The sequence below is a fragment of the Podarcis melisellensis genome (genome assembly GCF_964234715.1).
Source record: "Podarcis melisellensis genome assembly, chromosome: 6".
In the NCBI taxonomy this organism is placed as follows: Eukaryota; Metazoa; Chordata; class Lepidosauria; order Squamata; family Lacertidae; genus Podarcis; species Podarcis melisellensis.
The window spans coordinates 30,771,149-30,791,509 of NC_138538.1; the positions used below are offsets into that span (position 1 = coordinate 30,771,149).

Here is a 20,361-nt window from a genome sequence, read left to right on the forward strand (position 1 = left end):
AGTCTACTTGTCAAAGGAACTACTCATCAAAGAACCTGAAAAAGTTCCAAGCAAGGAATAACTGCCTCCTTATTCTGAACACTTTGGCTTATTCTTTTTTATGCTTTATCCTGCCTGTCTTCCTTGTTTTCTTTCCTTTTAACCCTTGGTATCAGTGCATGGCCTCCATCCTTCCCCTTGCTGCATTCTGCCTTGACTGTTCCATCCCATACTATTTTCCCCTTACTGCTCCATTCCCCGAGTTCAAACTCAGGGCCCCTCCAGATGTCTTTTTTATTGTGCATTAATTATTATTTGTCCTCATGATGGTATTGGGGCAGTCATACGTGATCCCACCTAGAGAGGCCCTTTCTCTGAGTGAAATAAACATTTCTAAAATTACAGTAGTACTTTCTACTTATGAAAACACAAATTCCTCAGCAATCTACAGCTCAGAGCTATAGAATTTGGAGATTCTCTGCTATGGGCAGTTTGCAAGGAGATGTGGGAGAGCAGAAGAAGGGATTCACCTTTTGATGGAGGGAAAAAGAAGATGGGACCTCTCAGCTTGGTCCCCTATGTGGTTAAATTCATGGTTAGAAGATGTGATCTTTTTGTCTTCAGATACTATATGCAAAACAGGGGATGCGCATAAGAAGGCGCCTGACTCGCACCAATGTCAAGGAGAAAGTAAATGAAACAAAGATAATATTGTCAAAGCTGCGCTTCCTGGCTAAAGAGGTATGTAATTGCAGGTGTGGGAATGCAATCAGGTTTGGGAGCTCCTATACTTTATTCAAGTAGGGTAGCTCAAGCAACAGAGAAAGGAAACACTGCACCAGAGAGCATAATATTCTAGTAATACCCTAGAATCCTTAGAATTTCTGTTTATGTTTTGAAAGAAGAAAGCAAACAGGTTTCTAGTCCTTTTGGTAGTGGGGTGGGGAGAAATATGAGTGCATGTGAGGAATTCAGTGTGATGTTTTCCAAACCAAAAGGTGTATGGATGGTGCATGAAAGGATCAAGGGTTGAGATGAATTCGAAGAAGCTCAGCTCTCACTCTGGTCCCTACATCTGTTGCCTATGCCTATGAATCACACCTTCCTTCACTTCTTGGTCTCAAACAAAAAGTTCCATTTAAAAACAAAAAACAAAAACTCAACTCTTCCCACCCCCACAAATAAGGAAAAAGAATGTTTGCACTTTTTTTAAAAAAATGAGCTAGTTTTATTTCAGCTTTCCCTCTCATTCCCGCCCCCAGCCCCAATGTCCTATCCCTGATGTCCTGATCTGGATGTTTAGCAACAACAAGCGTGTCGCATACACTCGGATCCCTGCCCAACACATCCTTTATGCAGTGGTAGAAGAGGAGAAAGGCAAGGACTGTGCCAAGATACAAACGGTCTTTCTCAAGGTGGGTGCTCACCATTTTTGCTCATAAAAATTCTGTTGCATGCACCTGACCCTCCAAGCAGCAAGAGACTCTAGGGGTTCCAGCACTTACTTAACAATGGTTCAGTTTCCTTGGAACAACAACAACAACAACAACAACAACTTGATTATTTATACCCCTCACATCTGTCTGGGTTTCCCCAGCCACTCTGAGCAGCTTCCAGCACATATAAAAACAAAACAAAACATTTCTTAAAATTCCTGATACAGTGCTACAGTGGTACCTCGGGTTAAGTACTTAATTCGTTCTGGAGGTCTGTTCTTAACCTGAAACTGTTCTTAACCTGAAGCACCACTTTAGCTAATGGGGCCTCCTGCTGCCGCCGCGCCGCGGGAACACGATTTCTGTTCTCATCCTGAAGCAAAGTTCTTAACCCAAGGTACTATTTCTGGGTTAGCGGAGTCTGTAACCTGAAGTGTATGTAACCTGAAGCGTATGTAACCCGCGGTACCACTGTATTGGAATGGTCAATGGAGACTAGTATCTTTAGGATATATGGTGTTATTTACACATATATACAACCTGAGCATAGGCTAGAGGGGCTCCACAGCTCTTGCCTCCCTATTAGGTTCCTAGGGAGAGCCCCAGGCCATAGCTTTGGGATCTAGCATAGAGCAAGATAAAGCCTCTGTGTCTCCAGCTTCCAGCACCAGCCACAAACTCACACACTCAAAACCCCCACTTGGCCTATTGCTCTCCCTCTTAGGGTGGCATAGCATCCCACCAGGTGAGGAGAGAAAAGGCCCATCCTTTTGTTTCTATGCAACAGGGCAACCTCTTTTGACACATAAATGGCAGGTTTTCTCTCATAGATTCTAACTTCACATACACAGGATCATAGGTTTGGAAGGGACCCATGTTTATCACCCAGACTGACACCCCTCCCCCACACACACTTAGAACATTGCTTTATGTGTGGAAGCAGACCTAATCATTTATTTCATGCTTTTACTATATCAGCACTTCTTGCCCTCGCCATATTTTAACTAAAAAATATTATTTGGGGCTTAAAGGTTCCAGGGTCACGGAGTGGTGACATCTTTGCAAAACTGGAAATCTACATGTGGCTTGGGGTAACTAAATATGTGAAGAACAGCACCGCAGAGCTACCAGAGGAGTTCAAACCAATATATGATAAGGCTGTGCAGGCTGCAAGGATTCCAGCGTACATCCCACCCAGTCAGCTCAACAGAGATGGTAAGCCCAATTTCTTTTTGTTACCTCCCAGTCCTTTCAGAAATGAAAAGATATCAAAACTCAAAACTAGCACAGGATGGAAGATTCTAATATAAGGGTAGCCAGATGTTGTTGGACTCCAACTCCCATCAGCCCTAACCGTCGTGGCCGGTTGTACAAGGCTGTGGCACAGCTGATTGGTGGCAGTGATCCTGTCCCATTCCAATAAACAGCAGTGACACCAGTGCTAGGAGAGCAGCTCCACCTTATCACACATGCCACTATTGTCAAACGCCTTAGTGAGATAAGAACCTGCAATATACGTTCATGCCACACAGAACTGAATATTTTTGATAAGTTACTGTTCAGCAATTTCATACCAGAGTGAAGAAATACAGCCTCTGATATGTTAAAGGAAGACTCCTCAGTGAGCTCACTGCTAACATCACCTCATCACTCAAGAGTGTGTGTGTGTGTGTGTGTGTGTGTTACCTTAGCTAAGTTGGCAGGTGTATGTTTGTGTGACACACACAAACATATACCTGCCAACTTACCGTAGTTAAGGTAGCATTCAGTGGATCTGAAGTGGATCCCGGTCCATGAAAGCTTGTACCACCATAATAAATTAGTCAGTTATTCAAAGTGTCACAAGACTCTAATGAGCTTTAAAAATGAAATGTTCATGTGGAGCTTTTTTTTTTTTTTAGTTCTAGCAGTTTCTCTTTCGTGATTAAATGCTGTTGGATATATTTATCATTCTGTCCCATTGTAAACTTGGTGAAAACAGCAATGATTCACATCAAAGTCCTACCTAATGTGTGAGCCTCACACATGGCTGTCATCTTGGAAAGCTGATAGGTGCATTTTGCTTTTTGCAGACTTCAGTTACTTTCAGCTGCGAGCCCATTTGTACCAGGCTCGGGGGATTCTCCCAGCTGATGAAAATGGCCTTTCTGATCCATTTGCAAAAGTGGTGTTTTCAACTCAGTGCCAGACTACATGTGTAAGTGTATTTGCAGCAGACTTGTGAGTAAACACATTTGATAGCCCAGGTGAATATTGAAATGGTCCAAGATAGAGGTGGGGAAAGGCTCAGGGAGATGTTTTTGTTTGTGTTTTAGTGGAGAAATGGTGTTATAGATGTGGATAAAATTAAGAAATGCCATTTTGGTTATTTTTGGTATGAAGGGAGAAATAGAAGCTGCAAAGGGTAGCCTAGCCAAGCTAGGGCTGTTAAGGAAACAATAGAGAGCCATTGAGGGTCGTTACAAACTTCTTGCCCCAGGTGTGACCAGAGAATGGGGATTTGGAAGGTTGCCAGGGTAACTGTTGGGGGGGGAGAGCAAGGGGTTTCCGGGAGAAAGAAAGAAGAAGAAGAGGGGAGAACCATCTTTGGAGTGTGCTGACTGTAGCCAGCTTGTGCTGCTGCTTCTTTGAATGTCTATGCCATAAGATCAGGACCCCCTCCATGCAGACTAAAGGTGTAAATAGGTGAATAAACAGTTTTCTTAAAGCACGACAGTCTCTGCCATGTCTTCCATTCTACAAAGGGACATAGACCCTGTATGTGTGCCTGTGGCCCCATGAGCTCTTGCCACTGCTTGATAGAGAGAGGGGCAGGTACCAGGCTTTTGTAACAATAGTAAAAGATTATAAGAGTCCTGTTGGATGAGACCAATGGCCCATCTAGTCCAGCACTCTGTTTCCAGGTTGCTCAACCTGATACCCATGAAAAGCCCACAAGCAGAATGGAAGGGAAATGGTTAAGCAGTCCTTCCCTTTAGAGTGGTACCTCGGGTTAAGTACTTAATTCGTTCCGGAGGTCCGTTCTTAACCTGAAACTGTTCTTAACCTGAAGCACCACTTTAGCTAATGGGGCCTCCTGCTGCTGTGTCGCCGGAGCACGATTTCTGTTCTCATCCTGAAGCAAAGTTCTTAACCTGAGGTACTATTTCTGGGTTAGAGAAGTCTGTAACCTGAAGCGTATGTAACCCGGGGTATCACTGTACTTAATTTCACAGACTCCTGGGGCAGCTTTTGTTTTAAAAAGTAAATTGGGTGAAAGATATACATGACTGTGGATTGCATGGGTCTAGCCTGATCCTAAAGGAGCTTTTTAAAAAGCAGCTTTAATCTCTGTTAATTCAGATCTTGGAAGAGACACTCAGCCCAATGTGGAATGAATTACTTCTGTATGACCAGCTCATTATCGATGGAAAGAAGGAGGACTTGAAGACAGAGACTCCAATTGCTGTTGTCAATATCTTTGACTACAATAAATTTGTAAGTTTGAACATACAAACTCTCACCTGTTTTGTGTGGCTGTAATTTTCTATTTTGCTGCAATAGCTTCTCGGGGACAAGGAACTCACATAGGCCATAACCCCGCTTTCCTGCAGAAGCAATTCAGAATGGTTTGGGAACCACCAGCAGGTTGAAGGAATAATATACATGGCATGTTGCAGAAAAACCTACACCAATACAGTTGATCTAGTCAAGCACTTGGGTGGGCTGAATGTGCATACTAATCTAGTTCCTAATCTAAACAATGAGTTGGGGGAGAGTTTAAGTCACTCTAGCAGCAGGCTTGCTGGGCAGTGCTCAGTTGTGTGAATTTTCTCCATGAGTAAAGTAAAAAGCAGAGGCAGGATTGTGATACAGTGAAGAAGGAGGTAAGGGAGCTCATTGCTCTTAGATACAAAGGGTGCTGCAGTGTGGGTAAAATGCCCATCATTGGATCTAATGGGAAACTGGGTTCCTGAAATAATGTTTCTTGCCATATCTGATAGCTGCTTCCTCTTCTCTCCAGGGCTCGCCTGTGTTCCTTGGCCGAGCCTTTGTTACACCACTGGTGAAGCTGGTAGATGAGCCATACAGCAAACCTGCTCTCCAGTTTTTTGACATTTACAAGGGACACAAAGCAGCTGGGGAATTAATTGCTGTCTTTGAGCTGATTGAACTGGATTATAGTGGCTACTTAGAGGTAAGTGGGTTCATTGCCACCTCGTAGCTACAGGGATGTGCTTGGCAGCTCGAATAGGTTGTGAACAACCTGCGAATAGTCTCATAATTAAAAAAAATAAATGGTCCAAATCTCATGTAACAGTAAAGTTTTGTGCTGATGAGCTGGACTGAGCTTAAGTGAAACCTCATGGACATGTGCTCCATCACCTCATCCTGTGCAGTACTGGAGGACTTTGCCAATGTTTCATTTCATTGTAATTAGGGATGGGGGAGAAATCTGTTTCAGTTTGCATTTAAAGGCAAATCTATTGCATTCACACTTTCCACATGAACCAAAACACAACCATCCTTCAACACTCCCCCTTCTCCAAATTTTGCAATGCAGTTCTCCAGTCAAGAAATCTGTGCAAAAATGTATACGCTGGTGTAAAATGTATTAGTATTTATTATAATGCATTTATTAGTGAAACTAACATACAAAATGTGTAATATTTGCTTGCAGCGATGTGCATATTAGGCAAAATATCATACGGACGTCTCTATTGTGAGGACTTTTTTTTAAAAAAAAGAAATTGCAAATGGAAATGTGGAGAACTGATTGGAGTAAGGAGAAACAGAAAGACACCAACACTGATAGATGTACTTATCCCTAACTGTAATTTAATTTTGCCTTGTGTGTAAACCAGGGATTGTGATTTATCATAAACTCTGGCTAGTTAAACAAGCCTGCTTCATATTTCCTGGTTTGATGTTGGCTTGTTTTAAAACTAACCAGAATTTGTGATAAAACCAAGTTCTCAGGTTCATCATGTTCTCCTAGTAGAGGGGCCTTGTTTTATAGCAGGATCCTGAAGCATTGATGGGAAATAATTTTATGGAAAGACTTGAAACGAGACAGGTAGTGCCCAAGTGCCTTTCAGTATATAACCAATGACCATCTCTCACTGCTGACCACCCACAACCAGTGCTGCTCATACATCTGGGATTAGAGGGGAAAGGCTTGACAGCTTTCACTTTAGAAAGTGAGGATTGGTTATAATGATAATTGGTGGATAAATTGACAGGTGGGCATTTAAGTCTACATAGCTATAGAGAAGACTTTAAAATTGTTGTTCTGTGCTGTCCAGCCATCAGTGCCTAGTGATGTAGAACCCAAGGAGCCAGAATATCTGGGAGACCCCCGTTCTGGACGATTCATTATCCCTGAAGGTATCCGACCAATCCTTAAAGAGTTTCGTATAGAGGTAACGTTATTTGTTCTTCTTCTGGCAAAGGATTTATTTAACCTAACCATTTTGTTTTTAATCTGTTCAAATACATCAGTATTATAGGGATTCTCCCCCTTACGTATTGACATGATGGTTATTTTTAATCATTCTTAATATGTTATTGCAATTATCATATTAATTGTTGCTCATTTAGCATGTTGTATGAGCCAATTTGGGCGCAATTTTGTGAAAAAGCAGCAAGGAAATAAACAGAGGAGAGAATGAAGGAATCTAGCTTGACACACAGTAACTAAGAATGCAATCCAAATTCCCTTTGCACCAGGCTGTGGGAGGGATTGGATGGAGGTGTCTCTACCAGTGTCACTCCAATAGCACAGAACTCTTTGTTCTGCCCACCAAATGTGTGGGTGAGTGAAAATGCTGCTGGTGGGATCCTTGCTGGTGGTGTTCTGGGGCAGAGATTAACTGAGGCCACAACCATCATGTGTTTACATGAGGCCTAATCCAGGCCCAATCACTACATCAACTCCAAGATGGCACAGAGATTTGCCTACTCCCCTGCCTTCTGTCCAGGCCAGCACCATCACCGTGTTAAGATCCATTGTTCCTCAGCTGGGTTTGGCTTGCAACCGTAGGCTAGTTTGCAACAAACAGAGAACAGGAGAGAGTAGGTGGGTGTCATATAGGTCTGTTAATCTAGAATGCATCTGTGAGTGGGCACTGGGAAAGGTACTTCAGTGGTTTTTAAGAAGAGGACCATTTTAGAGAAGGAGGATATTGGACCCTGTATGGAGTACCCAGAAGAGTCAACTCTTCTGCTTTCTTTCTTTTTTTAGATCTTGTTTTGGGGCCTGAGAGATCTGAAGCGTGTGAACTTGTTTGAGGTTGACCAGCCACAGGTGATCATTGAATGTGCTGGGAAGAAAGTGGAATCTGAAGTGATTACAGTGTACAAAGAGAACCCAAATTTCAATGAACTTGTCAAATTTGTTGATGTGGTGAGTAAGAGGCAGATGTCAAAAGACGGGGATCGCCTTCCATTACCTGATTAACAAAACCAGAGTTGTACGGCAGTAATTTAGAAACTCCCATTATCTTGAGTTAGCCTCCACATTGTATACATTTCTGCTAAATAATGTTCCCATCCACTGAGAACCTTTGAGGTTTCCGTGTGCTTGATTATCAGTAGAAATGGCTGAGCAACAACCTGAATGTTGCTGAATGACTGATACTTTGGTCTTGAGCAGAGCTGTAGAATTCTGCTATCATAGCTGTGGAAGCTCCAATGATGGAACAACCTGCTCCTCTTGAAAGGCCATGCCACAATAAAAAAGATGCATTAAAAATACCACTAAAACATACATGCAAACATGCAACCCAACCAGTATATGTGATCAATGCCTGAATTGATTACTTATAGCAGCTTTGGATTTATTTCTGATATTTTGACTCTTAATCCATACCTTTTACTTGACTTGACCTCCCTTTCTAATGTTGCCAAGGTTGATGTGAAACATTCACAGTATCTTGTTGAACTAGGATATAAAACCATCCCACCAGTTATCAAATCACTTTATACAGTAAATAATCTTATTTGGGACCTTATATTAACTGCTGACCAAGATTACTAATTCAGTTTACTGTTTTAATTTCTGTTGTCATTGCTGGGCTGTTTTAAAAGGATTGCTTTATTGTATACTTTATTCATGGATGTTAGTTTTAACTGCATTGTTTTATTGGGTACAGGCAACTCCCTGTTTGTGCGGGGGCTGCATGCCAGGTCATTGCACATGTCAGTGGTTAAGCATAAGCCCATTCCGCCGCTCCCCTGCCCCTGTTCTGCCCCCTTCAGTTGTGTGTCAATTGGATGCACGCAAAATGGTTGCTGCCTGTATTTTGATCCTGGTGTATTTAAAAATTTTCTGCATATTAACAATGTTGTGCTATATGTATGTGTGCTTTGTACACTGCTTAGAAGTCATCTGGGCATCAAGCAATGTATAGTAAATAAATGAATAATAATGAATAAATAATCTGCTTTGTGGCACCTGATTGTATTCCATAGGAGCTTCCAGAGCAGGTGTACTTGCACCCACCTCTCAGTATCTTCGTGGTGGAAAAGAGGGCCTTTGGACGCTCTGTCATGGTGGGAACTCACATAGTTTCCCATATTATGAAATTTGCTCCTAAAGAGCTAGATGAGTTGGAAGAGGAAGACGACAGCCCATCCAAAAGTGAGTCTTTAGAATCCCAACTCCTTTAAGGGACCTTTCAATGGGGTGGAATTGTGTGAGGGTCAAGTTAGAGTGTGACACCCTGCACATGGCATTGGACTAGAGCTACTCTGCTGCTCATGGCCATATCTAATTTCTTGGCATTCCTATGCCAGAAGGTCAAAGCCAAGGCAGAAAACATTCAAAGCACCATGCTTTGAAAGAAAAATCTAAGTCGAGCACGGTAGCAAGACTGCAAACAACCTAAGCTTCAGTATTTCTCCATTTTGCTTTTTTAATATCTTATCAGAGTCAGATTGTATTATTTCCACCTAAAACCCATGCTGTGAACATATAGAGACTGTATTTCATGAAGGAGTTTTAAGATGAGTCAGGCCAGTGGTACATCTAAATGCAACATCCTTTCTCTTTGTTAGTTAATTAACAAAGAGAATTAGAGGAAAGTTGTGGGTGCGTGGCAAAGGGCAGGGCCACACCATACAATTAAAGCACATTAAACACACATTTAAAGCATATGGCTTCCCCAAAGAATCCTGAGAGCTATAGTTTGTTAAGGGTGTTGGGAATTGCAGCTCAGGGAGGTTGAAACTACAGTTCCCATAAATCTTTGGGGGGAGTTGTGTCCTTTAAATTTGCACTGAATGTGCTTTAAATGTATGGCGTGGGTTAGTAAAGCAGAAATGATTCAGCAGGTGAAGGCATGTATTCATACTAAAGTATACAATTTATACTGTTTTCTTACAGCACGGAAAGCCTCACGGCCGAAAATCTCCAAATCGGTTCTGAATCTTGGTGCAGCTGCTGGGAAGACAGTGATAAACATTGGTGCAGCTGCTGGTCAGACAGTAATAAATATTGGTGCAGCTGCTGGAGACATAGGTAGCAAAGTAAATCCCCTTAAGCTTGCAAAGGTGAGTACAGCAATTGGATGGTCACAGATTCTGCTGTTAGAGGAGTGTTGTGGCTCATAGGAAGTGCCTTTCTAAATCCACATTGCAGAAATGGATTTTCCACATAGCTGAATCATTCAAAAAGCTTAGATACTTCATGGTGGGGGAACCTTACTGAGCAGCAAAAAAGGGGGGGGGGTACAAACAGCAGGGGTGTAAATGCAAATAGATATCATTGGAAACAGATCCTCACAGATTTCAGTAGGGTCCCCAGGGAAGATTCTCAGACACATCCTTTTATCCTAAATCCCAGGTATTTATCACAAAAGGGAGTGCTGAGTTGCAGTCCTTTGTTACTGTGTGGTGTAGTGGTTAAGAGCGGTGGACCCGTAATCTGGTGAACCGGGTTCGATTCCCTGCTCTTCAACATGCAGCTGCTGGGTGACCTTGGGCTAGTCACACTTCTCTGAAGTCTCTCAGCCCCACTCACCTCACAGAGTGTTTGTTGTGGGGGAGGAAGGGAAAGGAGAATGTTAGCCGGTTTGAGACTCCTTCCGGTAGTGATAAAGCGGGATATCAAATCCAAACTTTTCTTCTTCTTCTCTAGCAGTAGGCATGGGTTGTGGTGTGTATGAGAGAGAGCTATGCATGTTACACATGCACATCTGCCCCAGGGAAAGCATTTTGATCTTTCCTGTCAGAAATTTCCTTTGTAGGAAAAGCCTTGCAACAAACTGTGGGAGGTAGTATGGTGTAAGGGATGTGAGTCATTTCCATATCAGAGCATTAGTAAGCAGTCAACATAAAACCAGGAGAATCTGGGAGATAAGAAGCTCAGAAAATCGGTGGAAAGCATGATTAAAGTTAGAATTATCAAACCTATAGAACAAGCTTTGTAAGGAAGAATCAGCATGGCTTCCCTCAAATGGAATTTCTGCTTCACTAATCTTTTAGAATTTTTTGAGAGTGTCGGTAGAAGAATTTTAGTAGCAAACATTCTACACAGTCCTTCATGAATGACTTCTGGATGACCATAACAGGAATAAGAGGATGGGTCCTCTTGTGGACTTGTAACTAACTGAAGAATAAGAATCCAGTGAAATCCAGTAAAAGGATAATTTTCACAAAGAAGGGATATAAGCAACAGGGTCTGCCAATGATTTGCTATTGAAATTGGTACCATTTAATGTATTCATAAATGATCTGGAATGAGGGAAAGCAATGTTGTAGTAAAGCAGCAACATGTGGAACAGAATTCAGAATCTAGGGGCCCTCCAGGTACTGTTGAACTCCAGTTCCCATTAGCTGTTATTCCAGATTGCTAAATGGAATCTCCATGTTTGGGAGCAGTTTTACTCATTGCTGGGGGGATAGAGGAGAGCTTGCCTATAGGCTTCATCTGGCTGGACACTGTTGGAAGAATGACACTGGACCTGATGGAACTTCTGGGCCAACCCAGTCGGGCCCTTATGTTCACACATGCCTTTGATAGATTGAGATAATTTATTCTCAGGCACCTCTGAAGAAACTCCCAATTGATAAACTCATGCCAAAGGAGGAAGAATTTGAGGAGGAAAAGCCTGAGAAAGAAGAGCTGGATTGGTGGTCTAAGTACTATGAATCATTAAAGGAATTAAACAACCAGGTAATGGGATTTCAACTACTGAATTGTATTTGCAATAGAAGGTAACCTGCTGCCGTCCATATGCTTTGGACTACAGCTCCCTTCATTCCTGAGCATTGGTCATGCTGGCTGTGGCTGATAGGATCTGTAGTCCAAAAAATCTGAATGGCAGCAGATTGGGGAGGGGGGAGGGACTCAGGTGTGAAGCAAATGACTGCAGTAGAGAACTACATAGGACAGGTAGGAGGAAGCAGGAAAAACCATATCCCGTCAGGATACTGCAATCCCCTCATGGGATTTGGAGAAGGAGAAGAAAGAAGAATGGGAGGAGAGTAGGAAATGTCCTTAAGAAAACTTAGCAAGAAGATGGGCTCTTTTATGGATTGAGAACTACTTAAAAAACAGGAAGGCAATTAAATGATGAAAAAACAAACAAACAGTTTATTTCAAATACAAAGGCGCTTTTTTGGTTAAAGAAATAAGGTGCCAGTAATCATATCTTGATAGAAATGCTGTGTGTGCCAGCCAGCAGAAAATGGCTGCTATGGGCAGGTGCAAAAGAGGTGGCAAGTATTCTGTATCTTCACAAAAAGAGTCCTGCCTTATTGTACTTTGTTTACAATTCAATATATGAGGTTAGGATGTGAAGTAAAGGGTGCTTTGTTTCTAGAACATCACACATTAATAAATCAGTTTGGGTCTCCCTAGCATACATAAATCCTTGCAGGATTCCCAGCAAGGCCACAATGAGAAACTGTCAGGTCCTGTGAAGCTTTGTGTTAGGGTGGAATGCTGATTTTGATGTTCTAGGACAGGGATGTCCTCCATCAGATTGACTTTGGGTGTTCATCCCCCCCCCAAAAGCTCAAGAACTTGGGTGAGGACTCCCAAAAAAAGCTTAACAACTTTGGTCAATCCGATGGGTAGATCACTGCCAGTGTTTTTATAGTGGGAGCAGATCACAGTCTCTGGGGAGTTGGACATCCCTGTTCTAGTACAAAGCAGGATTCTTTAAAGACTGAATTGGAATGAGGGGTGGGTGGGTGGGTGGGTGTTAGAATGGTGCCCAGAGTCCAGGAGAGGAGCACTGGTGGTGGGAGGGCTCCACTCTGATGGAGGTCCCAGCTGCACCCTAATAAGCTAAAGCTACCCTTTCTGCATTTCTCCTGCCAGTCATTAACAAATCAAAGTTGGCCATATCTATTAATTTCAATGGGTCTACGCTGAGTAGGTCTAATACTGGAGACAACTCAAAATTTGTGTTATATAGCTTCGGCTTTCTGCAGCAAATTTTATGGGTTTCTGGAGTTTTGGGGGTGGTGTTATTGTGAAATTCATCTTACATTGTTAATAGATTTGCTTAGTTAGCAGTGACTGATGGTTATTTGTCATAGTCTGATTAATGACTAACCTATTTTACAGTCCTACAGTGATGAGGAAGAGGAAGAGGACCCAAATGATCCAGGTGAGATCTTCGTACTGTAGAAATTGCCAGGCCCAGGACCTGAACTTTCCAGAATATCTGGTGTTCAAACACTACCAAAGTGGTGTTTTTATTAATGTTCTGTCTGTGCTCCCCTTCCCTGAGCTGTGAGATGCATGGTTCCCTATGTTGGTGTAATGTGGGAAAATAGGTGAAATTGTGCTTGGATTCTGTTCAGGGTTAGCACGTCAGCTGCACTGGGTGGTTAAAAACATCTTTGGGTTATTTGTATCCACCCAAGACCAAAGGCCTAAAGCATTACTCATCCACTCTCGCTTTCTCTAAGGAATGTTTGTACATGCAGTGATTGGTATAAAGTCAAGGCTGGATTCAGCCATATTGGCATGATTGTGTGGTATTTGCCGAATGCAAAGGTTACATGCTATATGGTCAAGTACAGCATGGTGAGCTAGCATAGTAAAGTGCTAGTGAATCTCTCTGTAAACTTGAATCTTTACGAGGTTTATTTATAAAACCAAAGAACTGTATTATAGTAGATTAGTTCATGATGTACCAGCGTCTCTTAAAGTTAATGTAGATAGTGTGTTTATGCTTGTCTTGCACCATGAGACAAAACACACTTTATACTTTGAACTGGACTGTGTGGAAAAGGAGTTTTCTTAACTGGGGATTCTGGAAAAGACTGACTATTGGAAAGCAGGAAGACTCTGATCTTCTGCTGGAAGACTCTGCTGGAGTTGTGCATACTTTGCTGCTCAACCTAGTCAAAGTGTGGTGTACAGTGGTACCTCTAGTTACGAACTTAATTCGTTCTGGAGGTCCATTCTTAACCTGAAACTGTTCTTAACTAGAGGCATGCTTTCACTAATGGGGCCTCTTGCTGCCGCTTCGCCCCCAGCACACGATTTCCGTTCTCATCCTGAGGCAAAGTTCTCAACTCGAGGTAACTCTTCCAGATTAACAGAGTTTGTAACCTGAAGCATTTGTAACCTGAGGCATTTGTAACTCGAGGTACCACTGCAGTATCAACAACAGAGGGGGGCCCCAGTATAGCAGGTGATGGGTCTAACATCCTTTGCGGGAGAGAGACCAGTGGTGCTTTTTTGTGAATATCGGTCTATTTGCAAATGTAGAAAATGAACAGGAATTATAACTGGGCACAGAGTCAATTCACAATAAGAGTTTGGATTTGATATCCCGCTTTATCACTACCTGAAGGAGTCTCAAAGCAGCTAACATTCTCCTTTCCCTTCCTCCCCCACAACAAACACTCTGTGAGGTGAGTGAGGCTGAGAGACTTCAGAGAAGTGTGACTAGCCCAAGGTCACCCAGCAGCTGCATGTGGAGGAGCGGAGACGCGAACCCAGTTCACCAGATTACGAGTCCACTGCTCTTAACCACTACACTACACTGGCTCTCATAATAGGTGTAATAGGTTTCAGTCTCTCAAAAACCTCTTTCTCTGTCTAGAACCTCTTTTGGCTGGCAAACTGCTCCTTTCATATTTCATAGGATTGGTTCACACACAGCCATCTTAATGAAGCACTATGCTTGAAGAAACCTCCCAGTGCCTACCTACAATGTGCCCTGGTTCTGTCAGCTGCAACAGGTGTCTGCAGTGGAACCACTTCCAGGTTTTCTTTGCCCTGTGCTCACACTGAATTCTCAATTGCAAGCATGAATGCCTGATGCTAGAAAGAATAAAGGAGAAGAACGGGGTGGAGAGCGACAATCTGGTCATTGACTTTGTTGGAAATTGTTCAAAGCTGCAGGGGTTGAATGGAAAATCTATGTGATACTTGACTGTATGAGTTGAGCAAATTATCCCATTAATTTCTCAATGTCTTATTTAGATGGAGGGAATTTAAATGTTGCTTCTCTTGACGTGGAAGTGGATGATGGCGTGATAGTTGAGGTTGAGCCACCTCGTCCCAAAAGGAAACTTATAGCTACATTAAAGGTAGGTCTTTCAGAGACAGAATCCTGTCCTAATTTATCAAGGGTACGTCCTATTAAGGATAAGTAAGGGAAGGGCCATGGCTCATTGGCAGAACACATGGGTTGCATGCAAAAGGCACCAGGTTCAATCCCTAGTGTTTCCAGGTAGGGCTGGAAAAGATTCCCACCTGAAACCCTCAAGAGCTGCTGCCAATCAGTGTCAGCAATACTGAGCTAACTTCCAAATGGTCTGTGTTAAGTTGTGGGTGAACATATCAGACGACACAGCGATTCTTCAAACAGCTCTTGTTTATTCAGAGGCCAGAACAGAACTGAACTGAAGGGTTCAGTCAGCCTGCTTATATAGAGCTCCAGTACAACGTAACTGTAACAATTTTCTAAAACTATCCAATCACTGAACGTCATTTTTGATCCCTTATTTGCATAACTATCTACAGTATCCCCCTGCTGGCCCAGGGTGAGAACTTCAGTACATAACAGTCTGACTAGATACAAGGCGTTGCCTATGTTCCTATTGATTTCTGTGAGACTAGGGCTGGTGTATTTCAGCGCCCACCCCATCCCCAATTTGTATATTATGCACATCAATTTGGGCATTTCCTGCCAGTTTATTTGTGTCTGCTCCTGACATTTACCACATAAAAAAAACTGGGAAGGAGTACTGGAAATAATTGTTTACTTCACTATTTGCTCAGGCTAGGAAAGAGTGGCCTGCCTTATTTATGTGTGTATTGATATTTGTTTATAAAAGTATTTATATACCACCATCTCATAATTTTTTTGACTAAGGCACCAATGTTCATAATGCTCTATTCTGTCAGCCTTTGAGGTTGAGACCACAGTGAAGAATGATAAGGAGAGATGTGGATGACTGCTCTTTTATAAGCTCTTCAAAACCAACAAAGATCATCTTACAACACCTTAAAGACTACACATTTGTTATGTCACAAGTTTTAATGGATTTAATGGATCCACTTAAAAAATAATGTAGAGACCTGTAGTGACCTGTAGCAACATGACATAACCTATTCACTTGATCGGTGATAGAACTGAAAACAGATCACTAGAGGGGAGAGGCCTCTGGTTGCACTAACTGTTCTCTGTACTGCTAGTTTTTATTATCAGCTGTTATGGCAAAAAAGCTCTAAAATTAACACGTCTCTCATTTCAGATCTACAGTTCAGAGCTGGAAAACGAGTTTGACAATTTTGAGGACTGGCTCTGTATTTTTCCACTTCATCGTGGGAAAGCCAATGAAGATGAAGATGGAAATGAGGAGGATAATTTAGTGGGGAAATACAAGGTAATTGACTGGATTCAACTAACCCTGTGCACTAACGCAATGGCGGATCTAGCCTGCTCTGTAGAATGAAGGCTAATACTTTGCTCAGAATGTAGTAATAAACCTCCTTGTGTCTATTCCTTATGGAGTTATAGCTTTACTTTTACTGTGCTTTTCCTTCTCCTATCTCTCCTGTGATTTATTGCACTTCCAATATATGTGTCACCAGAGGTGTGGTAGAGCTGTGATACTGCAGGACTCAACATGCTGCAGTCTCCTAGGAAACAAGAAGAAAAATCTTTTGACAGGTATAGGGCTATTCAAAATATCATTCTACTAGAAAGAGTGATATAGATTGCCTATTATTTAATCCCTCTTTTGCAGGGCTCATTCTATGTCTATCGGGCTGAAGAGGCAGGTGCAGAGCACAAGATCTCCCAGGGCATCCCCAGAAACAGACCCATTAAGGTCCTTGTCCGAATTTATATTGTAAAAGTAAGTATTTGTACGGAATGGCATGAGTTTTGAAACCTGTGCTACAATTACCAGATAATGAATTCATAACCATCCCACAACCTGCAAAGTCCCCTGGGATTCTGTTGTCACTGTTTGTATCTCCTTTGAGCTATGGCAAGGATGATCTCCCAAGGTGGATAGTACCTCTGTGATTTAAACCCTTCATTCAATTCAAGCTGCTCCTAACTGTGCTTTCATGAATTTCAGGATGAGATGTCACAGAATGAGCCCCTGGAATTTCCCCACTCTGCCTTTAGATTGGGGAGACTTGGGACTGCTAGTGCCATTGATTCCATTCCGAGATGCAAACAGCATTCTAAAATGTTCTGTATTTTGCAGGGAGCCTCCAGACTCCCAGTGTTTTGCAGGAGGCATTCAAGTGCATATGAAAATATTATGTTTGCACAGTTAAAGTAGATTAAAGTGCTCTATCATCCCAGTGCATCAAATCTCCCTCTCCATTTTAAGCAGCCTTTTTGCAGTTTGGAAAGTGACACGGAAATGCATTGAAAAGTGAGGGATGGATGAATAATTAATTAATGGGAAGACATGTAAATACCCCACAAGCAAATCAGAATGAACTCAGGCCGACTGCTTATTGTCATATAACTGTCCTATATAGAAATCAGCATAGATGCTGCATAACCTTTGTGCAAAATAATCAGGATGAATGCTAAATAAAGAAGACCCTGCACTATATTCCTTTATCTCAGCACACCATAAAAACATAGCAGTTCTTTTCCACTTTAGAACAGTACTGCTTCATTGAAGTTCCCTTTTGAAGGAAAGTAGGGTTGTCTCACTCTCAGGGGTTGTCTCACTCTTTCAGTGTGTCCTAGTTTTTACTTTTTGAAGTATGGCAACCCTAGGTTTCCTCCTCACTCCATTCAGGTCTAATTGGCTAGTGACCATAGTTTTGCCTGTAACATGTGTCCTAGCTTCAGCAAGCAAGCCTTCTGAAGTGACAGGCACTTCAATCATGGTTCTGCTTCTGCTTGGGACATATTGGTCTGGCTGGCAGGAAATAATTTTTTGGGGAAGGGGAAAAGTGGCTAACTTCTAGGTCGCTCTGCCTCCTGAGGCTGAAAATGATGGTCTTTGAGTTCCTTGTAACTCTATGATTTTATAACTCTTGATGTTTTGATCACGTAACACAGGTCAGTGATCTTTTGCAATAGTAGTTTTCTGTTACCAATTCAACCTGAAGTTTCATGAAGGTGTTTCCAGACAAATATATGTAATGCTATATGGTTTTGTTCCACCAATGTTATAGTGCCACGCATTATGTTTTTTAGGCAACTAATCTGAGTCCTGCAGACCCCAATGGCAAGGCAGATCCCTACCTTGTGGTTAAAATCGGGCAGCAACAGAAAGACACTAAGGAGCGGTACATCCCAAAGCAGCTGCATCCAGTCTTTGGAGAGTAAGAACACAGCTTTACTATCCTCTCTACATTGCTTATAGCAGACTTTGCCTTACCACTAGGTGAACCTAGGCAACTGCAAAGGGTAGCTTGTGTTGGTCCCATTGTTGGAGATGCAAAAGGGAGGGATTCATATTCTCAGCACCACCTAGGTGTGCATGCATCTCTAACAAGATGGTGGTGCAGCAAAGAAGGAAAGAGGGCTGGATCTATAGGAAGATGAGGAAGGGTATAGCAGTTATCAAAGGATAGCCGAAATGAGGGGTGAACAAACGAGAGCATTGTTGGGTTCTGCCAATGACTTGGCCACATGAGATGGGGGAGGGAAATTGGCAAGTTCAAGGTCTTCAAGGTGAAGGGTCTGTTAAAGGGGGCTTCTGCCAGTTGGATGTCATGGATGGATGTGTGTGACTTTACCCAGATACGATACATAGGTTTAAAATGGTGCAGGTTCTATTACAACAAGAATTAAAGTGGGGGTGGTTGTACAGAGCCTACTTCCATAGGTTGTTTCCCATCCTCTAGTTCAGTGTTTCCCAACCGGTGTTCCGCGGCACACTAGTGTGCCGCGAGCCGTTGCCTGGTGTGCCGTGGGAGGGAGGCGGGCGAGTCCGGCGGCGAGAGGCGGGGCGGCGGCGGCGAGCACACACGGGGCGGTGAGCGAGCTCCCTCCCAAATCCCATCGCCTCTCGGCGCTGGTGTTGGCAAGTCTTGCGCACCGGGGGATCTCCCCCCGGGAGCGCAAGGCTTGCGGGCGGCAGCTGGCAGCGCGGAGCACGGGGCGCCCTTCGGAGGGCTCCGCGTGCTTCGGGCAACAGGCTGCCGCCCCAAGCCTCGCGCGCCCAGCGGGAGCTCCTGCCGGGCGCGCAAGGCTTGCAGACACTCGCCCGAAGCACGGGGAGCCCTCCGGAGGGCTCCCTGTGCTTCGGGCAACAGGCTGCCGCCCCAAGCCTTGCGCGCCTGGCGGGAGCTCCTGCCGGGCGCGCAAGGCTTGCAGACACTCGCCCGAAGCACGGGGAGCCCTCCGGAGGGCTCCCTGAGCTTCGGGCAACAGGCTGCCGCCCCAAGCCTTGCGCGCCTGGCGGGAGCTCCTGCCGGGCGCGCAAGGCTTGCAGACACTCGCCCGAAGCACGGGGAGCCCTCCGGAGGGCTCCCTGTGCTTCGGGCAACAGGCTGCCGCCCCAAGCCTTGCGCGCCTAGCAGGAGCTCCTGCCGGGCGCGCAAGGCTTGCAGACACTTGCCCGAAGCACAGGGAGCCCTCCGGAGGGCTCCCTGTGCTTCGGGCAACAGGCTGCCGCCCCAAGCCTTGCGCGCCTGGCGGGAGCTCCTGCCGGGCGCGCAAGGCTTGCAGACACTCGCCCGAAGCACAGGGAGCCCTCCGGAGGGCTCCCTGTGCTTCGGGCAACAGGCTGCCGCCCCAAGCCTTGCGCGCCTGGCGGGAGCTCCTGCCGGGCGCGCAAGGCTAGCAGACACTTGCCCGAAGCACGGGGAGCCCTCCGGAGGGCTCCCTGTGCTTCGGGCAACCGGCAGCCGCCCCAAGCCTTGCGCGCCTGGCAGGAGCTCCTGCCGGGCGCGCAAGGCTTGCAGACACTCGCCCGAAGCACGGGGGGCCCTCCGGAGGGCTCCCTGTGCTTCGGGCAACAGGCTGCCGCCCCAAGCCTTGCGCGCCTGGCAGGAGCTCCTGCCGGGTGCGCAGGGTTGCAGACACTCGCCCGAAGCATGGGGCACCCTCCGGAGGCCTCCGGGTGCTTCGGGCAACAGATGCCACCCCAAGCCTCGCGCGCCTGGCGGTAGCTCCTGCCAGGCGTGCAAGGCTTGCAGACACTCGCCCGAAGCACGGGGCACCCTCCGGAGGCCTCCGTGTGCTTCGGGCAACAGATGCCACCCCAAGCCTCATGCGCCTGGCGGGAGCCCCTGCCGGGCGCGCAAGGCTTGCAGACACTCGCCGAAGCACGGGGCACCCTCCAGAGGGCTCCGCGTGCTTCGGGCAACAGGCTGCTGCCCCAAGCCTCGCGCGCCTGGCAGGAGGTCCTGCCGGGCGCGCAAGGCTTGCAGACACTCGCCCGAAGCACGGGGCACCCTCCGGAGGGCTCCCTGTGCTTTGGGCAACAGGCTGCCGCCCCAAGCCTCGCGCGCCTGACGGGAGCTCCTGCCGGTCGTGCAAGGCTCGCAGACACTCGCCCGAAG

At 44.8% G+C, this 20,361-nt stretch overlaps 1 protein-coding gene across 2 annotated transcripts in view; it reads left to right on the plus strand.

Annotated features, from left to right (window-relative positions):
• The window catches only part of LOC309372751 (fer-1-like protein 4), a 61,175-nt gene that overhangs the window by 29,991 nt on the left and 10,823 nt on the right, over positions 1 to 20,361 (plus strand). For both annotated transcript variants that reach the window (XM_081916586.1, XM_081916585.1), the window contains 16 exons: positions 604 to 720; positions 1,242 to 1,394; positions 2,447 to 2,630; positions 3,488 to 3,612; positions 4,758 to 4,892; positions 5,419 to 5,592; positions 6,701 to 6,817; positions 7,639 to 7,800; positions 8,868 to 9,036; positions 9,781 to 9,947; positions 11,440 to 11,571; positions 12,973 to 13,015; positions 14,848 to 14,954; positions 16,125 to 16,256; positions 16,620 to 16,730; positions 18,047 to 18,174. In XM_081916586.1, the coding sequence (XP_081772712.1) occupies positions 604 to 720; positions 1,242 to 1,394; positions 2,447 to 2,630; positions 3,488 to 3,612; positions 4,758 to 4,892; positions 5,419 to 5,592; positions 6,701 to 6,817; positions 7,639 to 7,800; positions 8,868 to 9,036; positions 9,781 to 9,947; positions 11,440 to 11,571; positions 12,973 to 13,015; positions 14,848 to 14,954; positions 16,125 to 16,256; positions 16,620 to 16,730; positions 18,047 to 18,174 (2,156 nt within the window). The remainder of the gene's footprint in view (positions 1 to 603; positions 721 to 1,241; positions 1,395 to 2,446; positions 2,631 to 3,487; positions 3,613 to 4,757; positions 4,893 to 5,418; positions 5,593 to 6,700; positions 6,818 to 7,638; positions 7,801 to 8,867; positions 9,037 to 9,780; positions 9,948 to 11,439; positions 11,572 to 12,972; positions 13,016 to 14,847; positions 14,955 to 16,124; positions 16,257 to 16,619; positions 16,731 to 18,046; positions 18,175 to 20,361) is intronic.